The sequence below is a fragment of the Panthera leo genome, chromosome B2 (assembly GCF_018350215.1).
Source record: "Panthera leo isolate Ple1 chromosome B2, P.leo_Ple1_pat1.1, whole genome shotgun sequence".
Taxonomy (NCBI): Eukaryota; Metazoa; Chordata; class Mammalia; order Carnivora; family Felidae; genus Panthera; species Panthera leo.
The window spans coordinates 133,040,105-133,067,079 of NC_056683.1; the positions used below are offsets into that span (position 1 = coordinate 133,040,105).

The following is a 26,975-nucleotide window of genomic DNA, read 5'->3' on the forward strand; positions in this document are numbered from 1 at the left end:
ATGCAAAATGGCACAGCCGCTTCGGAAAAGCAATTTGGCAATTTCTCATTAATTTTTCATGCTATCCAGCAATCGCCCTCTTAGGTCTTTACCCGAGTGAAACGAAAACCTATGTTCACCCAACACCTGCCCATGAATGTTTATAAGGACTTTTGTTCATCATCAACAAAAACCAGGAAATGCCCAAACACACTTCAACTGGTTAATGAATAACCTGTGGTACATCCATACAATAGAATACCACTTGGCAATAAGATACAACTACTGATAAGCGCGGCAACACGGATGGATCCCCAACGCTTCACAAACGCGAAACGCCAAGTGAAGGGATCTAGACTCCAAAGGCATTGCATGCTGCATGATCCCGCTTATGTGACATTTTGGGAAAGGTGAAACAGCAAGGATAGAGGTCAGATCAGTGTTTTCCGGAGCCTGGGATGAGGGGAAGGAGTTAAGCACTTCAGGTCATGAGGGCGTTCTTTGCATGATGAAACTGTCCTATATATTTTTCTAAGTTTTTCTTTAGATTCCGGTTAGCTCACCTACAGTGTAATATTAGTTTCAGATGTACAGTAGAGTGATTCAACACTTCCAATAGCTTGATCGCGGTGGCGGTTACGTGACTGTAAAACTCAGTCAAAAGCATGAACTTTACTACATGTAAATTATACCTCCACAAATGGGACTTGGAAGAAAGAGAAGCAATACTGTAGACAGTACTTAGTTGTCAAAACTGTGAGGGTGATATTAAAACAAACCAAAACTCTGCTCTGGGACTTTAAGCTGAGTAAGTGATCTTAGGCAGGTTTTTTTAACTCTTATAAATATCCATTTCCTTATCTTTAAAATGAAAAAAATATATATAATCCATTGCTTAAAAAAATATGTTCTGAGAATTAAATTACGTAATGCATGAAATAAGATGAGCTACCTTGTTGACCATTTATGTGGCTTTATATTCTTTTTTGCTCTTCAATTTACTGAACTTAATTTTCTTAATTAATTAACTAATTTTTTTTTTAATTTACATCCAAGTTAGTTAGCATACAGTGCAACAATGATTTCAGGAGTAGATTCCTTACTGCCCCTGACCCATTTGGCCCATCCCCCCTCCCACAACCCCTCCAGCAACCCTCTGTTTGTTCTCCGTATTTAAGAGTCTCTTATGTTTTGTCCCCCTCCCTGTTTTTATATTATTTTTGTTTCCCTTCCCTTATGCTCATCTGTTTTATATATTAAAGTCCTCATATGAGTAAAGTCATATGACATTTGTCTTTCTCTGACTGACTAATTTCACTTAGCATAATACCCTCTAGTTCCATCCACGTAGTTGCAAATGGCAAGATTTCATTCTTTTTGATTGCCGAGTAATACTCCATTGTGTGTGTGTGTGTGTGTGTGTGTGTGTGTGTGTGTGTGTGTGTGTATACCACATCTTCCTTATCCATTCATCCATCGGTGGACATTTGGGCTCTTTCCATATTTTGGCTACTGTCGACAGTGCTGCTATAAACATTGGGGTGCATGTGCCTCTTCAAAACAGCATACCTGTATGTATCTCTTGGATAGACACCTAGTAGTGCAATTGCTGAGTCATAGGGTAGTTCTATTCTTAATTTTTTGAGGAACCTCCATACTGTTTTCCAGAGTGGCTGCCCCAGTTTGCATTCCCACCAGCAGTGCAAAAGACATCCTGTCTCCACATCCTCGCCAACATCTGTTGTTGCCTGAGTTGTTGATGTTAGCCATTCTGACAGGTGTGAGGTGGTATCTCATTGTGGTTTTGATTTGTATTTCCCTGATGATGAGTGATGTGGAGCATTTTTTATGTACGTTATGGCCGTACGTTTGTGGGTCAGTTGGCCATCTGGATGTCTTCTTTGGAGAAGTGTCGATTCATGTCTTTGCCCATTTCTTCACTGGATTATTTGTTTTTTGGGTGTTGAGTTTGAGAAGTTCTTTATAGAATTTGGATACTAACCCTTTATCTGATATGTCGTTTGCAAATATCTTCTCCCATTCTATCGGTTGCCTTTTAGTTTCGCTGATTGTTTCCTTCGCTGTGCAGAAGCTTTTTATTTTTATGAGATCTCAATAGTTCATTTTTGCTTTTGTTTCCCTTGCCTCCGGAGACGTGTTGAGTAAGTTGCTCTGGGCAAGATCAAAGAGGTTCTTGCCTGCTTTCTCCTCGAGGATTTTGATGGCTTCCTGTCTTACATTTAGGTCTTTCATCCATGTTGAGTTTATTTTTGTGTATGGTGTAAGAAAGTGGTCCAGGTTCGTTTTTCTGCATGTCGCTGTCCAATTTTCCCAACACCACTTGCTGAAGAGACTGTCTTTATTCCATTGGATATTCTTTCCTGCTTTGTCAAAGATGAGTTGGCCGTACGTTTGTGGGTCCATTTCTGGGTTCTCTATTCTGTTCCATTGATCTGAGTGTCTGTTCTTGTGCCAGTACCGTACTGTCTTGATGACTACAGCTTTATAATACATCTTGAAGTCCAGGATTGTGATGGATGTGGCTTTATATTCTTTATTTAAGTTGCTTCTAACACCCTCAGGAGATGTGTACTATTACTAACGTGCTGAGAACAATGACTGGTATATAGGAAGTACTCCTTAAGTGTTGACTATTAGTATCACTCTTTATTGAGAATCTTTTATATCAGAGCACTGTGCTAGGCACTAAGAATAACAAGGAAGAAAGACCAGGAGCTCCTGCCCTCAGGCAGCTCAAGTCTAACAGGAAAACAATGAAATGAACACTTGAAATGCAATGTGCTAAGTCCTATGAGTGTGAGGTTTGCAGGATACTTCTCTGGGATCATGAAGAAGGAGGAGGAGGCTCATGCTGGAGGAAAGGGTGGTAATTCCCAGGGCATGGGAATTAGTGGCAGGGGAACTTTTGAGCCAAACCTCTAAGTTGGGCTTGGATATTGTGTCGGGAAACTGCATCCGCGGAGGCTGGGTGGAGGCTCACATAAGCAGACATGGCATCCTGATTCTGACATGCTCTCCTAAGGTCCAGATCTTTGGAATGAACTTTCATAGACTCCTCTACAACCATCCAGTGTCTTAGATTCACCCGGAGAAAATTCACCTTTAGCTCAGATTTAAAACCTCTTGGCTAAGCATTAGAGACTGTTAAAAACTGAGAACAAACTGAGGGTTGATGGGGGGTGGGAGGGAGGGCAGGGTGGGTGATGGGTATTGAGGAGGGCACCTTTTGGGATGAGCACTGGGTGTTGTATGCAAACCAATTTGACAGTAAATTTCATATATTAAAAAAAAAAAAAAAAAAAAAAAGTCCAGGAATCCCAAAAAAATTTATGTAGTACTATCAAGTAAAATAGCAATGACTTAGAGTTAACTAATATTTAGAGAATAATAAGTAGATATAAATACCTTTGATATTTATAGAGTTTATATATGGTTTACATTCTGGTAAATTTAAATAATTTTAAATCTAAAATATGGCAACTGTAAATTATTTTGTTGTCTATAAAATTTCAAGTTACATTACCTCTCAAATTGTTGCAAGATTGGTATTAAAATAGAAGAGTTCTTCTGTACTTGTGTATAAAAAAGTGTTCAGACTAAGTGACTGAGGAAATACACCTTCCAGAGAGAAAGAGATCATTATAGACCTATTTCAAACTATATTTTTATCCTAAAATTGTAATGTTTGCAGGTTATAGCATATTTGTGTTCACTGTGGGCAAATGGGTTCTCTCTTAAAAAAAAAAATAGCACAGATTCCTGACCACCCTTGAAAACTTTTGGTTCATACATTTAAGAAATAAATTTTATGATGGCATTTAAAAAAAAAACAAAACAAAAACAAAAAAAAAAAAAACCTCTTGGCTGTGGTTTGTCTTCATGCTTTTCTGTGAATGCCCGGGGAGGACGGTTCGAGCATCACCTAAAGCCGTTATTTTGTCTACCGAGTGAAGTATAGTGCATCTTTTCAACGGGCTGTGCTTCTTGGGACGTGGTATTTAAACACAACTAACTCTCTTCTGGGTGCAGAATACCACTGCAAAGCTATTCGAAAGATTTCTGGCAAAGAAGGGAACTGGAGGGTGGAGGTAGAGGGAGAACATTGAATGAAGTGGCTCTTTGTTTGTATAAATAGATAAACCTATGTCGAAACTCTTTCCCCTTCTACTGTCCCTACAATCCCTCAACAGGTGGCACGAGCTCACTGACATGTGTAGAGCAGATGGGGTGTCATTTCAATGTCGCCTCTACTCGACAAGGGCCACGGGGGCTGTGCGCGTGCAGCTGCGTGCCGGGTTTAGGGTGGAGAGCAGAATTTAAAAACCCCTACCTGCCCCTTCTGGTGGAGAAGTGAGAGCTCTAATTGTGTCAACGGGCCAGAGCACGTTGTGTTAACTCCTAATCCAAGGCTGTATTTTGCTGGTTTTATTTCCCTTAACCAGCCAGCCCTTCCCTCTCCGTTGCATAGCTCTGTATGTTGGACAATCTGCACAAGGAAACCTTGTTCCTCTGAAAATCACCTTTAGCGTAAGCTCAGTGTTTTCCTGTCCAGATTTTCATAAGCAGTTCAGGTTGTGTTACATTTACACCAGAAACGAGTTCGTGCTTCTCAGGAATGGTCTAGGGAGGAAGTGGAAATGGCTGGGAAGGAGCTCAGGCAGTCCTTGGAGCCTACCAGATATTCTACTCAGAGTATAAACAACACAGAAGCAGAAGTCCTGTCCCCTTGCAGCCTTAACTTGTGCTATTCTCATTTTAGAAGCCATATGGCGTCGATACAGTCCCACGTCCTGCAGTGAACCCACACGATGCCAAGACCACAGCCCCGTACTTCCTCATGCAGCATCCTCGAGGACCCTGCACACTAATTAGACTATTTTTGCTCGTACAAAACAAAGCAGAAAACACTTACTTGATCAGTTTGGAAACGGTCTTTTACGCCGTATTGGGTTCCCTTCAATTATTCAGCTCGTTGGAAGAAAATAAATCCCAATTATTAATCATATCCTATTAGATCAGACTTGAAAACAATTTATATGGTAATGAGGAATTTACTGAGCCCACTTGAGTATATTATTTTGCGGCTGAGTCTAGGGGTTATTTCTAAGATATTCATGGTCATTTCTCCCTAATCAATGGCATATATTTTCAGTTTAGGCCCTCAAACAAATTTTGGAAATAGATGTCTTTTTAGTTTCTTCTTCGCTTCTCCCAACACGATTACTGTGTCCTTAGCTCAAGAGGAGGGACAAGAAAGAGAAGATACATTTCTAATACCTTATTCTTTCCCAAGCCCCAAGTCCATTAATGAACAATAGTATAGATGGATTAAAAAAAAACCAGTTAATGATCTGCAAACATTCAAGGGATTAAGTGGGCTACTATTTATCATTAATGTTAAACAGAATTGAAATGAACATTTTAATAACCCCTGTTATTCATTCAGAGGTCCCTCTGTGATAAGTATTGTGCTAAGTGCTTTTCCATGTAATAATAATAAACGTAGCTCATATTATTGGTATTATTATTATTGAGAATTTATTATGTGCCATGCATAGTGTCAGGTTCTTTACAAACTAGCTCATTTATTCCTTGGGACAACACACGTCAGAGATCCTATCATTAACCGTATTTTATTTTATTTTTTGTATCATTGTTCTTTAGCCCTATTTTATAACTCAGGGAAGTGAGGCCTGGAGAATCCTTGCTAGAAGTGGAACTTGGTAGGTCTGAAGCCAAAGCCTGTGTCCTCCACTCTTATCTTGATCATTGGGTGAACCCTTAACTGGGCAGGTTTTGGTTTTGGTTTTTGTTTTTCTGATGCGTTGATTGGTCAGCTTTGTATCATTTCAAACTATTTCAAAGCTCAGTCATGGGAACTTTCTTGGCCTGTCAAAATCTCAGGAATAAGAAAACCTGCCATACCTCTGAACATTTCTGCCTTCCGGAATCCTTGTGCTAGGGACCAATAGATTCTGCCCCTTCGCAACCCTGAGGATACAGGAATCCTTTTGTTCGCTGACTTCCTGGCACACCAGTGTTTTCAAACTGGAATCAAAATAGAGTCCGAATAAGGGGCGCCTGGGTGGCTCAGTCAGTGAAACATCCGATTTCAGCTCAGGTTGAGCCCCGCGTCGGGCTCTGTGCTGATGGCTCAGAGCCCGGATCCTGCTTCGGATTCTGTGTCTCTCTCTCTCTCTGCCCCTCCCCCACATGTGCTCTGTCTCTCTCTGTCTCTCAAAAATAAATAAACGTTAAAAAAATAGAGTCCGAGTATTACTTCTGCCTAGCTTGATTTAAAACTTTCATTGTTTTTCTCAAGCCATTTACTTAAAATACACTCTTACTGGAGTCACAGCACCTTGTTTACCGTTTGCCATAATTTCACTCTTATCTAGGTTTTTCCAGGTGGAAGCAGCTTCCGTGGTCTTCCCTCTGTTTCTCCCATTTTAGGCGGGAGAGGCCGAGTGGAAATCCACCAGAGTCCCTGGTGGAAGCAAGGCAGAGCAGACGGACGGGCCTTTTTATTTTTAATTCACTGAATGTGAAGGGAGCCGTTCTGTAGCTGTTTTCAGTCTAGACAGGATATGATGATAATAGCACAAATAAAAGTTCATGTATTTCAGCCAGGGACAAATTAAGTGGGTACAGGGCATAGATATATGTCATGCTGTTATTAACATCAAGCAGCACACAGCCCACTTCAGGGCATGGTGCCCAGATTAATTGGCTTGCCCAGAATGCATCTCTGATTAGAAGAAAGCTCTCAGGAAATGCTGGGCAGTGTGCATTTGGACTCTCAGTGTTCCTTCTCACAGGCACTGAAAGTCAGGCAGTTTATTTTATAGACCAAGAGCATGAGCGGCATGGGACACTATTGGTTTATGAAATGTTTTGCTGGTTTTCCTTCATAGGTTATAAATATTTCTGGGAGAAACTTGCACCATATGTTGGGACGATTCAAGTAGCATTTATTATTGCTTTCCTGAAGTGCCCAGGCTCCTGCACAGGCAGGGATTGTAGAATTATGGGAAGAGGTGTGCATCTTGAGTATATACGCGTGCTTGAAAGATCAAAGTGAGGCTCTTTATGTCACATGAGCTACTGAAATACAATGCCCCAAGATGGCTCTGCCTAAACACACTGCCATTTGTGCCTCTAGGAACATAATGGTGATCAGATATGGCACCTGGCTGACTGAACTCCATTCTGAGAGTCAGCCAGCAAGGGAAGGAATTGGGAGAAACGGCCAAAGGCACAGAGCAACTTCAAAAATAGCGTCTCTCCATGGAAAAGCTGAGATGAATAGTAAAGAAGGTAGGCTCTGTATCCAAGAAAAATCAAGGGTGAAATTGCTTGTGTTGCTGACCAAAGGCTAAATACTTCTCTTGGATACGGACAAGCAACTCCAGTGGCCTCTAAAAACCCCAGCCATGCATAAGCCAATGATAAAATTCAGTCCAATAAAGACCTCTTGTTAATCTGGGACACCACATTTATCATGATACCTGCAAAGCCAGGAAAATTAAACACTGTGGGTGGATCAAAAGAGGAGGTTCCCGAATATTTGTTATTATTAAGAAGCTTTGAGGAAATATTAAGAAAACCTTTCTCAAGCGTGACTCCCAACAGCTCCCGCTTGCTTTTATTGGAGGCTGCATCTGTTCAGATTCCATTCCTTAAAAATTTGCCATAAGACATTCCTATTCCTTTTTGGAAATGCGACAATATGTAAACCTTTCTCAGCACATTCCATCCTTGAACAGTGAGGCATTCAAGAATTATCATAAGTAATGTAAAAAGTTATACTTTCTGGGACTGGGTTTTGAGAAGAAATCTTAGCCGTTCAGCTTCAGAAGCTCAATCCTTCTGATTTTTTGCAATTATTTACATAGAGAATCTAGAAGTCTAAGCTTCTGAGTACTGAGAATTCCTGCCCAGGTGTCACACTGGAGACCTTGTGGTCTAAGGCACTAATATCATGGGCTGAAGTCTCTGCCACTCTCTGTCACTGAGGCATTCAATCATTCATTCGCCAGACCATTGGAGCACAGTTGTGTTGACCGGCATCGAATGTGGCTCCATGAAGGCTTGAATCTGGAGGAGGAAAAGTAGCAGGCACGTTTTGGAAGGTGATGGATGAGTAGCGAGTGTTTCAAAATATGTAATATATAGGGTAGCGTCCAGACATAGGATATGTTTGGGTTTTTTTGACACAGAGAGAGAAGGCACAAGTGAGGGAGGGGCAGAGAGAGAGGGAGGGAGAGAGAAGTGGGACTCACCCAAAGCAGGCTCGAGCTCATGGGAAGTAGGACTCAAACTCATGAGCCATGAGATCATGACCTGAGCCAGAGTCAGATGCTTAATAACTGAGCCATCCAGGCACCCCACGGTAAACATTTCAAATGTTAGCTATTAACTCTGTGTTTATCATCAAACTACAGAGTAACAGCATAGAGAACTTCTCAGTGGTAATGTAATTCAAAATTCCACCATCCCCGTGCATTCCTAGTTCTCCTTTTACATTCATTTATTCGTTCAAAAAATATTTATTGATCTCCTACCATCGTTGAAACAACGGCATAGACTATTTGCACGTTTTCTTCTCATTTCTATACATAGGCACTCCTAATTTCTCAGAGTGAAGTATCTTATACAAAGGATATTTTCCCACGCTGTTATATGTTCTTTATATTAACATTTTAACCAGTGAGTATTATTCTTTCCATAGCATCATTTATTTGACTATTCTTCTCTTGTGGAATATGAAGCTTCTTTCCAAATTTTCAATATTATACAAATGTGATAATAATTCTCTGAGCACAGAGCTTCTCATTTTTTCCCCCAATAATTTACCAGACTAAGTTCCCAGAAAACTGAATACTGGGTTAGAGGATATAAACACTTTTATGGATTGTGACGCATCCGAGCAAATTTCTGAATCTTACAGGAATAAGATTACGGTGATATTTCGGTGATAATTACGGTGATAAATTACGGTGATAATTTTCTTCATATCCATCACACTGCTTGCCACCTTCATGAAGATCCTGTTTGATTTCTAGATAGAAAATGGAGGAACCCTCTAGTCTCATCAAGAATGCATACACTGGCCATTTCTTATACAGGTTATCTTCCAGATGCCATAACCCATGCACTGTATAAAGGACTTCCATGAAGCAGGAAAGGCATTTGCCTGCTCCCCAGACTTTTAGCACCTCGTGACTGCCTTAGACCTTATTCCCTAAGCCCATTTCTGTATCTAAACACCCCCCTCCGGCATCACGGGATGTTACAAATGGAAGAGACCCCAAATACCTCATTTTAGAGTTAAGGACTCAGAAAGCCAGGGAGATTGTGAACAACTTCAGATCACAGACTTGGTGGAGAGATCTGGGACGAGATCAGCTGATTGGTAGTGCTGTTAGAAAGTATCAAGGGGGGTGGCCCATATACTAATATTGGAAAGGAAAAGAAAAAACTCAGCATGGCCTTTGGGCAGGTATGACCTGCACATTAATGAAGTGTTCTAAATTTTGCTCCCTCCCTAATGTGCCCATGGTGTTTCACGTGTACCCTGTTATCACAGGCTGTGTAATTACCTACCCGGCCCAGGGGCTCTCGGCAGTTCATGGCGCACTCTGAAAGTAAAAGGAAGGCTACCATCCCAGAAAAGAAATTAGGAAGCATCAAAATACCAAGAATGACCTCTTCCAGAACATTAAGACTAACCTCTTTAGCATACAGCATACAAGGTGCACTGGGACCCACCACCTGTATATCTTGAGATTTGGATCCAGCCATTCTCTCGCCAGCATTTCTTTTGTTTTTAATGATTATTTAATTTGGGAGAGAGAGAGAGGGAGGGAGAGAGCCTGTGCGAGTGGAGGAAGGGCAGAGAGAGAGAGAGGGGGAAAGAGAGAATCCCAAGCAGGCTCGACGCTGTCAGCCCAGAGCCCAAGAGCACAGACCATGAGATCATGACCCGAGCCAAAAATCAAGAGTCCGATCCTTAACTGACTGAGCCACCCAGACGCCGCTCACCAACATTTCTTAAAACAGTTTCAAGTTCCTCTAACACATACTGTTATTTTATGTCTTTGAACCTTTGTTCTGGTTGTTCTCGTAGCCTGAAACCAACTTAGAGCCTATACAGCTAGTAAATTCTGACTCTTCCTTCAAGAATTGTTAGACAAAGCCTTCTACAGGATAGCTTCCATGATGATTCGAGGCTGCAGTGGCTATCTAGTCTCTCGGTTTACAAAGGACCTGGGCGTTCTTTTATCACGCTGGGTTGAGAATATTTGTTTCTGTGTCTGTCTCCCTCACTAGACGAAGCTGACCAAGATCAGGATCTGTGACTTATTTTCATATTCCCAATGCTGAGTACACAATACACATTTCATAAATATTTGTTGAACTGAAATATCTAAAATGTCTGCATAAAAGCTTATGAAAACCCTAAAATCCACTGAAGGTGGTCTATCGGGGAAATGTGACTTAGAATGTAATTGTTACATAGAATGCTTAGATCAGTTTTGTTGTATCATTGGCTGGACGCAATGTGTTTTCAAGAAAGAGGTAGTCTATTTGGCCTCAAAATGAGGGAAACCCACAACAGTAGTTTCTCAAAAATCTAAATTGTAACGTCATCGCCATCATTTCCTCTGGGATCTTATTTTAGAGGTACTCTGTAAAGTTGCAGCCTCTCCTTCTCTACTAGTTCTTTTCCACTTAACTTACAAATTTGCTCACATCTTTAAAAATCTTTCTTCGGACCTTGTGATCCCCTCTGATTATCATTTTTCTTTTCCATTTTTCTTCATCATTCTTCAGTCCCCTGCAATATAGCTTCTACTCCTTCCCCTGATGCTGAAATTGCACTGGCCAAGTAAGATTATGAGTAACCTCCCAAATGAGTATACTGTTGGTTGACTTTTCCATCATGTTGGACACTGCTGATGGCTTTTTTCTATAATTCCCACCTTCCATGACATGGTGCATCATGATTCTCCTCCTCTGGGACCATTATCACTCAGACATTGTGTCATTTCCCTGTGGCATTCTCTTGAATGCTGATGTTCTCTGAGTTCTGTCTTTCTCACTTTTCCATTCTCTTTTATGTCAATGGGTATCATTTTTTTTTTGTTTTTACTAACCATCATATCCTATGGGTCTTTCAAAAAATAAAGATACTTGAGAAAAAAGAATCCTTGTGTACTGTTGGTGGGAACGTAAATTATTACAACCACTATGGAAAACAGTATGGAGATTTTTTGAAATATTATAGAGTTGCCAGGGCACCTGGGTGGCTCAATTGGTTAAGCGTTTCGACTCTTGGTTTTGGCTCAGGTCATGATCTTGTGGGTCATGAGTTCAAGACCCCATTGGGCTCCATGCTGACAGTATGGAACCCACTTGGGATTTTCTCTCTCCCTCTCTCTCTCTCTGTGCCTCCTTCATGTGCTCTCATGCACATGCTTTCTCTCTAAATAAATAAATAAATAAATTTAATTAAAAAAATAGAATTACCATATGATCCAGCAATTCCACTTCTGGGTATATATCCAAAGGAAATGAAAAAAGCATCTCAAAGAGATATCTGCACTCATTCATGGCAGCATTATTCACAATAGTCGAGGTATAGAAACAACCTAAGTGTATGTCAACCAATGAATGGATAGAAAGATGTGACACAAATAAATATAAATACAATGAAGTATTATTATTCAGCCATCAGAAAGAAGGAAATTCTGACATGTGTGACAACACAGATGGCCCCCGAGGGCGTTGTGCTAAGTGAAATAAGTCAAAGAAAGACAAATACTGTATGGTATCACTTATATGTGGAATCTATAAAAGTCAAACTCAGAACCAGAGTAGAATGGTGGTTGCCATGGGGATGGGGGAGCGGGGAGATATTGGTTGAAGGGTACAAAGTTCATTTGCAAGACAAATAAGTTCTGGGGATCTAATACACAGCACGGTGATTATAGTTACTACCACTGTAGCTGCCAACAGGGTAGATCTTCAATGTTCTCACCACCAAAAAGAAATGGTAACTATGCAGCATGATGGTGATGGAAATGTTAGCTTAATGTTATGGTGGATATATTGCAGTATATAAGTGTAGCACATCAACATATTGCACACCTTAAACTTACACAATGTTGTATGTCAGTTATGTCTCAATAAAGCTGGGGGGAGAAAAGGGGAATATTTCAGACAAATGAATAGACTGAACAAAACAGAGAAGCAGAAAACAGAGAATACAGAGAATGTGGAAAAAGATAGATAAGAGCTTCCCCGAATAATTCTAAGTTGGATCCGAACAGAAAATCAAGCTGGAAATGCCGTGTGGGATCAGGCAGGAACCAAGACGCACATGCTAAAGTAGCCACATTATTAATTTTTGTAACCTTTTTCCCAGGTTAGCAGCATGACTTAAAAACGGTCTTGTTTTACATTTCACCCCCCTCGAGGCTCCACATGGCCAATAATCAATAAAACAAACCCGGGGCACCTTGCTGGCCCAGTTGGAAGAGCATGTGACTCTTGATCCCAGGGTCATGAATTTGAGCCCCACGTGGGGTGTAGAGGTTACTTAAATAAATTAAAGTTGAGGCACTGGGTGGTTCAGTCGGTTGGGTGGCCGACTCTTGATTTTGGCTCAGGTCATGATCTTATGGTCATGAGACTGAGCCCCACATCAGGCTCCTTGCTGAGTGTGGGGCCTGCTTGGGATTCTCTTTCTCCCTCTCTCTCTCTGGGCCCCTCCCCTGCTCACGTGTGAGCACGTGCACTCTCTCTCTCCAAATAAACTCTAAAAAAATAATAATAATAACAATAAATAAATAAATAAAACAAACCTACATTGGACAGTTTAACACTTCATTTTCAAAAACAAAGATTAGATGTTCCTGGAAACCAGGGCTATCTTTTGTTAATACCCAACATAATGCCAAACAGAATCACCACTCAAACAATATTTGTTGCATGATGACTGACTGATTGAATAACAGACCAAAATCTCTTTAATTTGAACCGGTAGGAGAAAAACTAGTCAAAATCATGCAATATTCTCAAAGAATACAGAAAGTAGGATAAATTTATTTAGGAGAATTCATTATACATGAAATGTTTCATGATACTTTTAACCAGCCTTAAAATATTATTTCCTGATGTTGGATAAAAATCCTCTCGTTTTTCTTCTTTAAGTTTCATTGATTTGTGAGTCGATCTCTCCCTCTCTCTCTTTCCTCCTTCTCTCTCTCTTTCTCTCTTTCCTCTTTCTCTCTCTCATCATACAAAAGCAAATCTGGTCCAGCCTGGGATGAATCCTCACGAATTTTTGTGATGAGTTGGTCTAGACTAAAGTAGATTTATTTATGGATTTGCCAGTGAATGGTCGATTTGCTATGATTTAGCTTTAGCCTCTTAATTTTGCCTTTATGTAGTTCTTAAAGAAAAAAATAAAATTTTCACACAGATATTTTACTGTTTTCGTTTGTTAGCTTTGATCATTCAAGAGTAGCTATGTTTTGGAGAATTTTTATAATCCATGCTACTGTTGAAGAATTCTTCGGCAAATGTAAATTTGTATTTTTCATCTTTTTCCTTTCATGTGTGTTCCATTTAGACCAGGAAATTGACATTTCAGCCCAGAAGACTTAGGCCAGATGTTAAGTCCACTGGTTGAAAGATGGATTTCCTGCCCTAATAGGTGACCTCTGAAAGCAGAATAGGCTTTTTCTTAATGGATAGACTGTCCAAATGACCTCATTTCTAGAACAAGTGGCCTTTGTTCAGTGTCTCTTTGCTATTGGAATCAACATCATCTGATTTTTGAGGACATTTATTAGATAAAGAGTAGCTAGCACCTAGCTGTTTCATTTATAAGGCATAGGGAAAATTTTTGCCTAGACAATCCATTTTCTGTTTCTTTGAAAATATTTGTGTTTATTGAGAGGGAAATGGTGTAGAAAATCTGGTGCCTGCTTACCCATATTAATATTTCTTTTAGATTTCAAACCCATTCAGGCCAGCACTAACCATAGAAGCAGAGCATGTTATATGCTTCCCTAAACAGGGAATTGTTTCATGAAGCTTGACCAAGGCACTATTTCAAGAAGTAGCCATGACCCCAGTGTCCTGTCATTCAAACTTCTATCTCCATATGTGAGAAGCTCATTGAGACATTCCCATGGCATCACCTCTTTTGATGAGTTCTTCACCAAGTTCATTTATTTATATCTTCAATTGTGTAAGGCAGCTCAGAAGAACTGAGATAACTGAGCCTTTGTGTGTGTGTGTGTGTGTGTGTGTGTGTGTGTGTGTGTTCGCGTGCACATGCACCCATGGCTCTGTGTGTCACAGGAAGTGCGATTTGAAAGAAAGTAACCAAGAGAGGACAATGGCTTTGAATGATGAGGGGGAGACCATATGACTTACTCTACATGGAAAGGAGGGGGGGCAGATTGCTTGAGAAGGAAGATATATGTTTCTAAGATTCTAAAATGATAGAATTTTATAGCCGAAGGGAAAGTTGAGTGTTTTTTTGTTTATTCTTTTCCGGGAACAGGAATGGGGGTGTTTCATTTTAATAGCCAGCAGATAAATTTTACTAGTGTTAAAATCTTGCTCCTTGTGATATGAAACGTTGACTTCCTCGCAAAAGACATAGAACAGCATAGAGCAGAACCATATAGAGAGTTGGCATCAGTTTGGGCTGTTAGGGTTTCTAAATAAGTCAACCCTAAGACTCAGGGTTGTTCCTTAAATAATTTATCCAGCAAATACGTGACTCTGTAAAAAAGTGAATGGTAAAAAGGATATCATACTTTTCCTTTGTTTTAATGAGTCAACATGTATTTTTTTCCGGGATGTTAGTCACAGTTCAGTGCCCCCCTCCTTTTTAAATAGCCGTACACAAGTGTCTTTAACCATAAGTTATTTTTTGTTGTTGTTCAACCAAAGCATCCTGGCTCCTGCTTCATTTCCAGATAAGATTGTAATAATCCTCTATGCTTAGCGGGATTAATTGAGTAACAAGAATCTTTTGTCCGGTGGCACATAATATTTTGGAACTTCAAAGAAACAGAGCAACAGTTTTGACTGGAGATTTTTAATTTAATAGAAAAAAATTCTTTTTTTTTTTTTTAACTTTTTAAAAATTTATTTATTTTTGAGACAGAGAGAGACAGAGCATGAACGGGGGAGGGGCAGAGAGAGAGGGAGACACAGAATCGGAAGCAGGCTCCAGGCTCTGAGCCGTCAGCCCAGAGCCCGACGCGGGGCTCGAACTGACGGACCGCGAGATCGTGAGATCGTGATGTGAGCCGAAGTCAGATGCCCAACCGACTGAGCCACCCAGGCGCCCCATAGAAAAAATTCTTTTTTGCAAGTATGTTTAAGCGATAGGGACAGCCTAATAGGTGTTCTTATTGGGTAAAGTTTATAAAATGGACAAGGTTGACGAAGAAATTTGGTTGGTAGACGATACTTCCCCGGTATGCTTTTAAGCCTTTCCTCGCACAATTTGGAAATATTTAACACAATCTCTGGTCTCTTATCAGCACTTTTTTCCCCCCTTATGCTCTCCTAATCTAAAAAGATAAATAGGAGGGCGTATGATTCCAAAGATAATGCCCTCTCCGTGTTCCCTTTTTCTCCTCTCTGACGTATCAGTTTGCTGTCACATCACCAGGGGTCTCTCTACAGGACACTATCCTCGTGTTAATTCAGAAGTAATTTTATGAGTTGAAGTCTTTTGGTTCTTTGCCTTAAACGTTGTGAAATCACTATCGGCAGCCCAGCAGAATCGTCCATTAGATGCATCACTGAATAGTTCAGAATCCTCGTATTTCGGAATTACAAATGGCCTTCGAATACTAGTAGGCCTGACGGGATAATTCCCAGGCAGAACCTCGGTGTTTACACAGCAACGACACAGATGAAAACCTAACGGGTTAGGCCAGTAACATAGCTTATCAGGGTGGAAGAAGAGATTTCAGAGAAAAGTATTTATGGCCCCGCATCGTCCTTAGGCTTATTTACCTTCTCTCCCGAGCCTGTGGTCCGTCTTTACTTTGTTTTAATTCCTGTTTAGTTTTCTCTGAGCTCTTTTCTCATCTCTCTTACCAAATATTTTGAGACGAAGAGGTTTTTAAACAGGTAATGCTTTAGCATGAGGTTGGCTCATCTTTCAGGCATTTGTGAAAAAAAAAAAATGTGTGGGATCATCAAGGGAAAAATGTAACATTGCAGTCTGTCCTGGAGGTTAGATCCCCAAGGCACTGCGGGACGCCCAGCATTGGAGTGCCAGAGAGCGTTGCTGATGGTAGGCCAACATGAAATGAGCTTATCTATTTTCATTGCTTAATTTCAGAAGGCAGTATGGTAAAAAAAAAAAAATGAAATATCGATTAAAAAAAATAAATGAATAAGTTGGGCTATTTATAATCTTTCAGACCTAATCTCTGCTTAATGTTACATTTCCTCTGCAGAATAGGTGTTGTCTTTAAAAAATACCAAGTATTTCCATGACGCTGTGTTCCTGAAACAGGTACTCTTCTATGGATAATTTTAATTATCAGTTTAATCCCAATATTTAATTGCCCTTTAAAGCCAAATATCGCTGAGCATCTGATTTGGGGATCGCCACTCACTTATCTCGTGCCAGTTTTTTTTAACCAATTAATGTTTTTAAAGCAATCTCCCGGTATCGTTTTTCGAGATATTGCATTTTAAAACTTCGCGTTTCCTCAGCCATGTGTTCTTTTTCCTTAGTCTGACATTTCCATGGTTCCAAATGGCCCTCAGATGTGAGCAGCTAGGGAGGCTTGTTAAAATACAGATGGCTGGTCCCACCCCCAGACTGTCTCATTCTGTAGGCTTGAGATGGGGCCTGGAAATGTGCATTTCCAACAAGTTCCTAGGTGATGCCACGGCTTCTGTTCTTCAGTCTACACGTTGAGAAGCAGTGATCTAGATAAAATATTGTAAACTATTGACAGATGTTGTTATTGCTGGTAGGATGGACTAAGACCGTGGCAGGGGAGATGGAGAGAGGTGGATGAGTTTGGCAAGTATTTAGGAAGTAGAATCCACAAGGCTTACCCATGGTTTGTTTATTTATTTCGAAAGAGAGAAAGAGAGCACATGTACCAGCTCGAGCGAGTGGGGGAGGGGCAGAGAGAGAATTCCAAGCAGGCTCCACGCTGTCAGCTCAGAGCCCAACTTGAGGCTCTGTCCCACGACCACGAGACCACGAACCCAGTCGAAATCAAGTGTGGGACGCTCACCTGACTGAGCCACCCAGGCACCCCTTATCCATGGTTCAGACGGGACTGCTGGTAAGCGAGGGGAAGGACTCAAGCAGGTCTCTTGACTTTGGTAGCTTGAACAAATTCGTGGATGAACAAGTACTGAAATATGAAACGAGCAGGGTGGTGGATCATGGCGAGAAATCATAAACTCGATTTAAGGTTTAACTGAAATATTTTTTAGATGTCAGGCACCTTGCCTGACCTAGAGTACATTTTCAGTAAGTGACAGATGTTGTTATTGCTGTCATTACCACCTTTACTACAAAAGCTGACCAGTCCTCACCGCCCCACCCTGCCACACGGAACCTCCCAAGTCCTTTCCTCAGCCACCGTATTTAAAGGCTAAGAATTACTCCTTTATGCAAGATGTAGGTATGAACGGGGAGATTTCCTGCTGATAGCTACCCCTTCGTGGTATGAGTGGATAGGGGAAGGAAAAGCAAAGGGAGGGAAAAAGGAGGAAAGGTTCTAATTAATAGAGAATTATTGCCTGAGTTATTACAGATAGCCTTACAACAATCATCTTAAATAGGCGGAATTATCCCATTTTCCAGATGAAATAAATAACTTGCCCAATGTCTTATAAAAACCTGAGTGAAAATTCAAACCCAGCTCTGTCCTGACTCCATTACATTTGGGCTTTCTACTCCAAACTCTACCTTTAATGCCAAGCAATAGACTTCTTTGTCTTTCTTACGTCACAATGATGACCTACATAGACTGTAGGCAACACCCGACAATTGCTAGTGACTTTTAACCTTTTAAAATCCTGACTCATAGTGAGAACCACTTTTTACACAGCATGCCATATTTACATTCATACATATATGTCTCTCTCTATATATATGTGTTACACATCTGTATGTGCAGCAATATGACTGAGACTAATTTTCAAGAAATAACACTCTAGGGGGTGGCACTTCTGACTCTTGATTTCAGCTCAGGTCATGATCCCAGGGTTGTGGGATCGAGCCACACGTTGTGCTCCAGGCTGAGTGCGGAGCCTGCTTAAGGTTCTCTCTCTCCCTCTGCCCCTCTCCCCTGCTTGTACTTCCTCTCTCTCTCTCGCTCAAATAAAATTAAAAAATAACTCAGTGAGATAGGTATTATCAATATTTAATCTCTATGAATGCAGTCTGATACTCCTCATTCATTGCAATGAATATATATTAGGATCCACAGAACTGATTTCACAATCAACTTTTGGGTCTCCACTAAATCGCTGGGAAATCTTCTGGAATTCCTTTTCTTGCCTTGGAATTCACTCACCAACACCATGGCAATTCCAATTAGAAAGACAGAAGGGGTGAGTAGGATTCCTGGGTACTTTGTGTATACACATCTTATGAGTACATGTATACTTGCCTACCCTGCAGATCTTTGTAAGGGCAAACATATTACAGTGGAGATGAAGAACTTCAATTTTTTAAAACGTTTATTTATTTTTGAGAGACAGAGCACGAGCAGGGGAAGAGCAGAGAAAGGGAGACACAGAATCCGAAGCAGGCTCCAGGCTCTGAGCTGTCAGCACAGAGCCCGACACAGGGCTCGAACTCACGAACCGTGAGATCACGGCCAGAGCTGAAGTCGGACACTTAACCGACTGAGCCACGCAGGAGCCCCTAAAAAAAAATTTTTTTTAATGCTTACTTATTTTGAGAGAGACAGAGCGTGACCGGGAGAGGGGCAGAGAGAGAGGGAGACAAAGAATCCGAAGCGGGCTCCAGGCTCTGAGCTGTCAGCACAGAGCCTGACGCGGGGTTCCAACTCACAGGTCGTGAGATCATGACCTGAGCTGAAGTTGGACGCTTAACCGACTGGGCCACCCAGGAGCCCCAAGATGAAGAACTTTTAAAAGTAATCAGGGGCGCCTGGGTGGCTCAGTCGGTTAAGCATCCGACTTCAGCTCAGGTCATGATCTCACGGCCTGTGAGTTGAAGCGCCACGTCAGGCTCTGTGCTGACAGCTCAGAGCCTGGAGCCCGCTTCGGATTCTTTGTCTCCCTCTCTCTCTGCCCTTCCCCCCCCCCCCCCTTCAAAAATAATAAACATTAAAAAGAATTTTTCAAAGTAATCAAGTCATCTGATTGTGCTACGTAGCTGTGTTCACTTGGACTGATTGTTCAAGTTCTCTGGAGCCCACTTCTTCTTACGTGAAAGGAGGGATTTTACCCAGATCACCTCCCAGGCCCTTTTTCACCCTCATGGGATATATTATAAAAAGCTCTGAGTAAATGGTACTGTATCAGATCTGAAATAGTATGACGATGATCATGATGTTGATGATCAGTCTTTTACATTTTGTTCAAAAGCCCTAAAGAATTTTTTTTGGAGTTTATTTATTTGAGAGAGACAGAGACAGTGCAAGCAGGGAAGGGGCAGAGAGAGAGGGAGAGGGAATCCCAAGCAGGCCCTGTGCTGGTAGCGTGGAGCCTGACACAAGGCTCGAACTGACTTAACTGTGAGCTCATGACCTGAGCCGAAACCAAGAGTCGGAGGCTTAACCGACTAAGCCACCCGGGTGCCCTGCCCCTGAAGAAATTTTTGAAAGCAAAGATTGACATTAACTAAAGGAGGAAAGATTCAAATTTGGGAGAAGTAATCGGGCTCGTTTTGAGCAGACACATTATGAAGTCAAGGGCAGAGAGGTTCAGCTTCATTTTAAAAAATGGTCATCAACATTATTCCTATTGTAGAAGTTGAGAATGACTCCTCAAAAGTTCTTACTTCTCTACAGACAGCAAAATTGTGGGTATCAACACACCCCTACCCCCCACCCCCAATGTTAGTTATCTCATTTCCCCATACATTTATTAGGGAGCACTGAGAAAAGGAGCTTAAATATCTAGGGTAGGTTGATTTCTAGAAACACCAAAATGTGGGCTAAGGTTTAATTATATTGATAGGTGTATATGCGTTGTTGCTTAAAAGTACCTGTCTTTAGATGACCCTGAAATATAATATCACCTCTGAGGACTTGGGTAGCAATTAGCAAGGCTTTGCCTCATCTAGGATGGGGAAACTGAGCGAGGAAAGGTTAAATGCTTTGCCCCTAGGTCATCTGATGAGTCAAGAAGAAAGACTCATGATTGGTGCTGGAGACTTAGTCCTCCCCAACCCGGCTCCTGGCACCCTGATTACTTGACTTCTTGCTTCATCCCTTGCCCGAAAGTATTTATGTGGAGAACAGGCTGCCTCCTGGTAGACGCCGCACGGTTCGTATTTTCTTGAATTGAGTAAGTTACCATGTGACTAATACATCGAAATTCTCAAATACACCAGTGAAATCAACCCTGAAAGGTTGGGGTTTTTTTCTTAGTTTCATGTCTCTATCGATGTGATAATGATATTAGTAAAGCCCGCCACTGCTTTAACTAAAATTATTGGGGTTCCCAGCATCTCAGAGCACACATCCGGGGTACCTCCTGCATCCGTTCAGGAAAGCACAGGCCTGGTCATACTGACTCAGTGCCCAGCACTCTTGACCCTTCAACCTGATGTCTCCTTACTCTCAAGGGAACACTTCCTCATTGTTTTTCTTCCCTTTCAAAACTATTGTCATCAGGGATTACGCTTATAAATGTAATTACTTTTTTTAAAGTTTTTTTTTTTCTTTCAATTTTGAACTTTCCTTAAGGGCTATTCATCCATGTGCATCGATGGATGGTGCTCCCAGTAATTAATGCTGTAGCAAGGACGTTTCAAGGTCACGCTCTTATCCCCTCCTTTTCTGTGGACTCCGAAGGAAAAACAAAAACAAACAGGAGAGGCCTCTAAAACAAGCAAGGGCTCTCTCTTCCTGGAGCATTTCACCTGCTTTTATTTTATTTATTTATTTTTTTTTTGGTACCTCTCAGCCCTTTAACGTAGGATCAGTTTCCTTGTGGTTTCTTAACGGTTACACAAAGGGATCAATCACCAAATAAGATGTGTCATCTCCCAGGGAAAATTCTCTTGAGTGGGTTTTAAAGAATGACTCATAAAAGGATAAATACCTCTACAGGGCTATTTCCCTTATAAAATAAACCCGTCATGGATCTTGTCCTTGGAAAAACACACACACGGAGTGTGTGTTGCCTCAGTGGTTACAACCATAACATTTAGCTCCGAAACTGGCCCTTCCCTATGCTCTCACTACAAGGCAACCATTAAAACCCAAAGCGCATTTTCCCTAAACAGCCGAAACCCCTAGCAATGCAGGGCATTGTGGGCACCCAGGAACCAAAACGTCCCGCTCATAATAAAAACGGTGCACACGATGGCTCGTGCCCAAGGTTTCACGGCTGTTTTTGCAAGTCTCGGCTGACAGCTTCAGAGTTGCATTTCCTGGGATGGCTTGACTGCACGCGGGGCTAGGTGCGGATCGATCGTGCAGCGACACCAACTCTTCGCGAACGCTTTCGGCGGCAGTCGCTTAAAGATCCACTTTCTCGAGTTCCTGTGGCCCAAAACGTTTCCGTGCATGGCGCGACTGGAAGCCTGCGCAGGCGGGAGACGCAGCGCGGCTGCTCTTTCAACAGGCGATTTGTTCTCCTGTCTGTGGCTCATTTCCATGCAAAGAGCCTGACATCAGAGCACCTTTTGTTGCTAAACGCTTTCTTTAGCGTCGAAGGGAGAGAGTCATGTGGAGCTGGAAGAGCTCATTTTCCAGAGAGGGGTCCCGAGGCGCGCCCGGCCGGTCGTCGAGGCGCCGCGCTCAGCCCAGCGGGGCCCTGCCCGGACTTGCTGGAAGAAATGAGTCGCGTGCCTTAGCGAGCTGGTCCCGGCCGCGGGAAGAAACGCCTTCGCCGCGGCTTTAGGCGCCGCTGGGGCCGCCGCGGTTCCCCGCCGTAAAACTCGGTGGTGCGGACTTTGCCTTCCGCTACCCCGCGGCCGAGCCGAGCCGGGCTGGGAAAGTTTCTGGAGTTGTCAGTCGCGCGGCCCGCCGCCACCTAGAGCCGAGGCGCGGGCGCCTGCGAGGGGCCCCCGCGGGGTCGCCGGGGCCATGCGGCGCGGGGGCGCGGCTCGCTGACGCGGCGGGCGGGGACCGGCGCCGGGGGGCGGGCGGGGGGGCCGGCCGCGCGCTGGTGCGGAGCGAGGGCGCCCCGGGGACCCGGACGCACGGCTGGCGCGCGGGACGCGGCCATGGAGGACGCGGGAGCAGCCGGCCCGGGGCCGGAGCCCGAGCCCGAGCCCGAACCCGAGGGGGGCGCCGGCATGTCCGAGGCGTTCTCCCGGCTCTGGAGCGACGTGATGGGCATCCTGGTGAGTTACCTGCAGCCGGGCGGGCGCGGGAGGGGCGGGGCGAGGGCAGCCCCCGCGCGCCCCGCGCTCCCGGCGCGCTCGCCCACCTGGCAAGCCCACCGCCTCCGACTCGTCCTGCCCTCGCTCTCGGTCCCGGGGGGTTAAGAACACACCGGTGTAGGATTTCAAGCCCTAATGAAAAAATAAGCAGCCGCAGATCGCCTCAAAGATGTTTCTTAACCAGGCGGGCACGATAATCTGGGACACCTGCTGAGAAGTTGGCGTGGCAAAGGTTAGAGTCCTTCAAAGAGTAGACGTAAATAACTAGCATTTGGCTGTTGCGCGTTCACAGTTGCATTGGGCCGGAGGCTGATGTTCCCGATGCTTATCTCTTCACCATTTGTTGTCTGACCCCGAGAGGAAAACAAGCCATCTTCTTACTGGGAACCACCAAAAAGTGTGCTTACCCTGTTGGCGGTGGTTCAGCTGGTAGCATTACAGCATATTTGTTGTTTTATGTTTGGAACTAAAAACAATAGGACTTATTTTGCTAAATCTGTGCTGTCACGTATTTTGAAATGTCCAGTAAGTAAAACCGCCCATGGACTTGGCATGATTTCTGAAAAATAGTTCTTAAGCATGGAGGATGAAGCTTTAACTTAACTTGTTTCTGTTCAGAGCCCTGGGGAATTAGTAGATTTCCTTTGGTGGAACTGTAGGTAGGCAGGTAGACTGGAATCAGATGGGTGGGGGTTATTACAGTCAGACATCTTAGTCCACACAGAAAACGAATTTAAAGAGTTGGAATTGGCGGTTGTTGGCAAATGCTCTAGATTTACTTTGGGATCTCTTAGTTTTCTAAGGGAAGGTGTAGTTTTAGAAAGAAACTGGGGATGTTGAGAAGTGTACAGGAATGAAGCTTTTGGGCTTTGGAGTGAGTGAAGCCGGGTCAAATCCCCACTGTCCCATTGACTGACTGCGCAACCTTGGCCAAGGTGTTAAACTCCACTGATCTTCAATTTCATTAGCTGAAAAATGAGGCAAAGAAGACTTGCTCAAGTTTTCTGAGGTTTAGTTAAGTTGATGTATAATTAGTGCTCCGCATACTGGCATATAGTAGGTACTCAATAAACCATAGCTCTCTCTTTTTTCCCCCCTGCAAATAGTCTTGTGTCTCATCTTTCCAGACATCCTGAAGTGTCACTTAATTCATTTTTAGATGTTCATTGGTGTTTATAATTATTCCTGCACAGAAAACCAGGGAAGATTGGTCAAAGATTTCTGCTTTTCTCACTCTCCAATATTTAAAAAAATATATATATATCAAAAAAAATGTAAAACCTCGGGGCGCCTGGGTGGCTCAGTTGGTTGGGCGGCCGACTACAGCTCAGGTCATGATCTCGCAGTCTGAGTTCGAGCCCCGCGCTGGGCTCTGCGATGAGAGCTCAGAGCCTGGAGCCTGCTTCTGAGTCTGTGTCTCCCTCTCTCTCAGCCCCTTCCCTGCTTGCTCTCTGTCTGTCTGTCTCTCTCTCAAAAATAATAAACATTAAAAAAAATGTAAAACCTCAAGTTTTGGCATTTTTCTGAACATCACTGATGAAAATAGGCCTTCAGTGAAATTTCAGAAAACCCAGTGACTGTTTTAAAGTTGTGGTGATAGTTCATCGAGCCCGAAGCTTATCTTGTTATTTCTTGCTTAGATCCTGCTCTGTAAATTTTTAGTCACTGAGAAAATTGGTCTGATAACATCACCATGCATCTTTTACTAGGGCGTGTCTGTAGAGGGGAGAGCTGCAGGGACTCACTTAAATGGGGGTGTGGGTTCAGGGTTGTTTGGGACGGGGCGGGAGGGGGGGGCATTGGTAGGTGGCACTTTCTGAAGATTTGCTTTTCCCTTCGCTGGCAGATTCCAGTGCTGTTGGGGCAGGTGTAGCAGTGTTCTTTGGTTGATTTAAAAGTTGGGGTGGAGCTTCAGAAGCTCAAACCTGTTATTCAAAGGACGGATATAGGAGAAAAGAAAATATGTGCTTCTTAAAGAGCCCATAGTTCAGTGTGAGGCTGGAAAGAATGTAAGTGATTGTCCCGAAGCGATTGTGTTCACTTCTGTTTTCCCATCTTTTAGACCGTCTTATTTTTCCTTTGGGGTAAATGTGGATATCAGGATTGTTCCTTAGTAAAATTCTGAGGAAGATATGGTTTATCTCTCCTTTATGCATGTCTGTAAAAAGTCACCAGGTTAAAAGGATCTTTATTCTTTTAGAAAACTGTCATCCAAGTGTCTATAGGAGACTGTCTTTCTGGAAATAAATCGAGACACAAAATTGACAGTTGACTTTCTCTGTTGCTTGAGATTAAAAAAAATACCATTTCCTTCAGTTTTTAAATAAGATTTTGCAGCCTATCAGCTTACACAGGTGAAGTGACTTGACCAATGGCACACATACACCTTGTTAGTGACAATGACAGATTCTTTGATCTACACCAGTTAGTAGGCTGATGCCATGATACTCCATAGTTAGCCATCCCGGGGAAACTTAATAGAAATGTCACTACATTCACTGTTTTATTTACTTATATATGTTTTAAAGTTTGTTTATTTATTTATTTAGAGAGAACAAGTAGGGGAGGTGCAGAGAGAGAATCCCAAGCAGGCTCCACACCATCAGCACAGAGCCCAATGTGGGGCTCGAACCCATGAACCATGAGATCATGACCTGAGCTGAAGTTGGATGCTTAACCACCTGAGCCACCCAGGCGCCCCGTATCTGCTCTTTTAGGAAAATGCTACTTGGAAGGTTCTTTTTAAGTACTGAACTTGAGGAGGGGAGTAGAGGTAGTAAGGGAATTACACATCCAAACATACTTCAAAGAATTCAGGCACAGTTGCTACTTTTCGGGTTCCTCTAAGTGTAGAAATCAAACCTCCAAACCTATTAAGTTAAAATTTCTTTCGATGAATGAGCATAGCTCCCTTTTCCAACCTGAGAGGTGCGGAGCATCAGCCCCGAGATTTTCGTAGGTTCTCAGCCTGGGAAGGGTGTTGCCCCAGGGGCATAGATCTCAATAAATACAGGATGGTTGTTTGAGTTCATTGGGACACATTTTGCATTTAAATGAATTTCAGTCCCGCACAGTTCTGAACCAACCAGTTGCCTTTAGATAATTGTTAACAAAATGCTTATTTAGAGAAGAAATAATAGTATAATTTATGGCATGAGAATGTTCGAGCTGTGCTAGAATGAATAAATGCTAGTAAGTGAATATGCAAATAGAGAATTAAGAGAAAAGGAGCTTACCGAAACACTAACCATTGTGAATGCCTGCCTGGTGGGCAGGGTCAGTATTTTACTTTTTTTTTTTTTTTTTTTTTTTGAAATCTCCAGTGCCTGGGACTTACTGGATCCTGAGAACATGGTTTTCTTGAATGGAAAAGGAAAAAAAGTATATACTTCTTAAATGCAGGAGCCACATGAAAATACAGTTCTGTAGGGATGGTACTTACTCTAATGGGGTGCATTTATGAAGACATCAATAAATTCGTGTCTTGCTTGAGCGGTTTCATCATGCAAACCAGAATCCTGGTGCACCCACTGGAAACAGTAATGGCACGTTGTGAAATGTTTGTAAACCCTGAGCAATCAGGCCACGGCTTTCTTGTGAAATGTGTTCTTCTTCTGTTCCCTAACTCTGCAACATGTGGCCCGCCCGGGGTTTTCAAAGCATGTCAACTTTCACGAGGACGTGTTTACATTTCTGCTGAGAAGTGCAAAGCAAGTTAGAATCCTGTGGGATTTCACTCTTTTATCTTTATGCTGCAGACACAACATTCCTTTTTTTTTTTTTTTTTTTTGGTGGGGGAGGGTAGTTGTTTGTAAGAGTAGGAATTGCTAAGGTTATTAGACACGGTAGATCACTTTTCCAGCACTGATTGTCCATTTGGTATGTTGTGATGGTTAAGTTTTTCCTTCAGAATTGGGAGGACTTAAAGCTTAGCCAGTCCTTCGAAGCTGCGGGCTTGCTGGGAAGGAAGGAGAAGGGAGTCAGTAAGTGCCTATTGTTTGCAAGATCCTGCGAGATGCACCTCCCCCAAACCTTATATTTCCTCTGTTCCCTGCTCTGTTCCTACAATTTACACCCACTTCCTAGCAATGCTTAGAGAATATCCATTGTATGGGGATACTGTGGACCTTCCCCAGTTCTTATTCCTATATAAGCCACAGTTTGTACATAGTAGGCTTCAGTCCAAAAACTATTAGGTTTATCCCGTCTTGCTATTTACTAAAGAATGTCGTTTCAAGAAAAAAAAAAAAGATCCTCCTTCGCTTTGTAATTTTAGGCAAAGTGTGGGGGAGGGGAGATGTTTAGTAAGACCCTTAGGGGGCTTTTAAAATGCGAACTCCTTTGAAAGCTTTAATTTACATATCCT

At 42.5% G+C, this 26,975-nt stretch overlaps 1 protein-coding gene across 3 annotated transcripts in view; it reads left to right on the forward strand.

Annotated features, from left to right (window-relative positions):
• The window catches only part of SASH1 (SAM and SH3 domain containing 1), a 316,969-nt gene that overhangs the window by 99,394 nt on the left and 190,600 nt on the right, over nt 1-26,975 (forward strand). For 2 of the 3 annotated variants that reach the window (XM_042940040.1, XM_042940043.1), the window contains exon 1: nt 22,391-22,570. The exons of the other annotated variant lie outside the window; for it this stretch is intronic. In XM_042940040.1, the coding sequence (XP_042795974.1) occupies nt 22,451-22,570 (120 nt within the window). In that variant the 5' untranslated portion in view covers nt 22,391-22,450. Of the gene's footprint in view, nt 1-22,390; nt 22,571-26,975 lie in introns of those variants that run through there. 3 annotated transcript variants of the gene reach the window in all.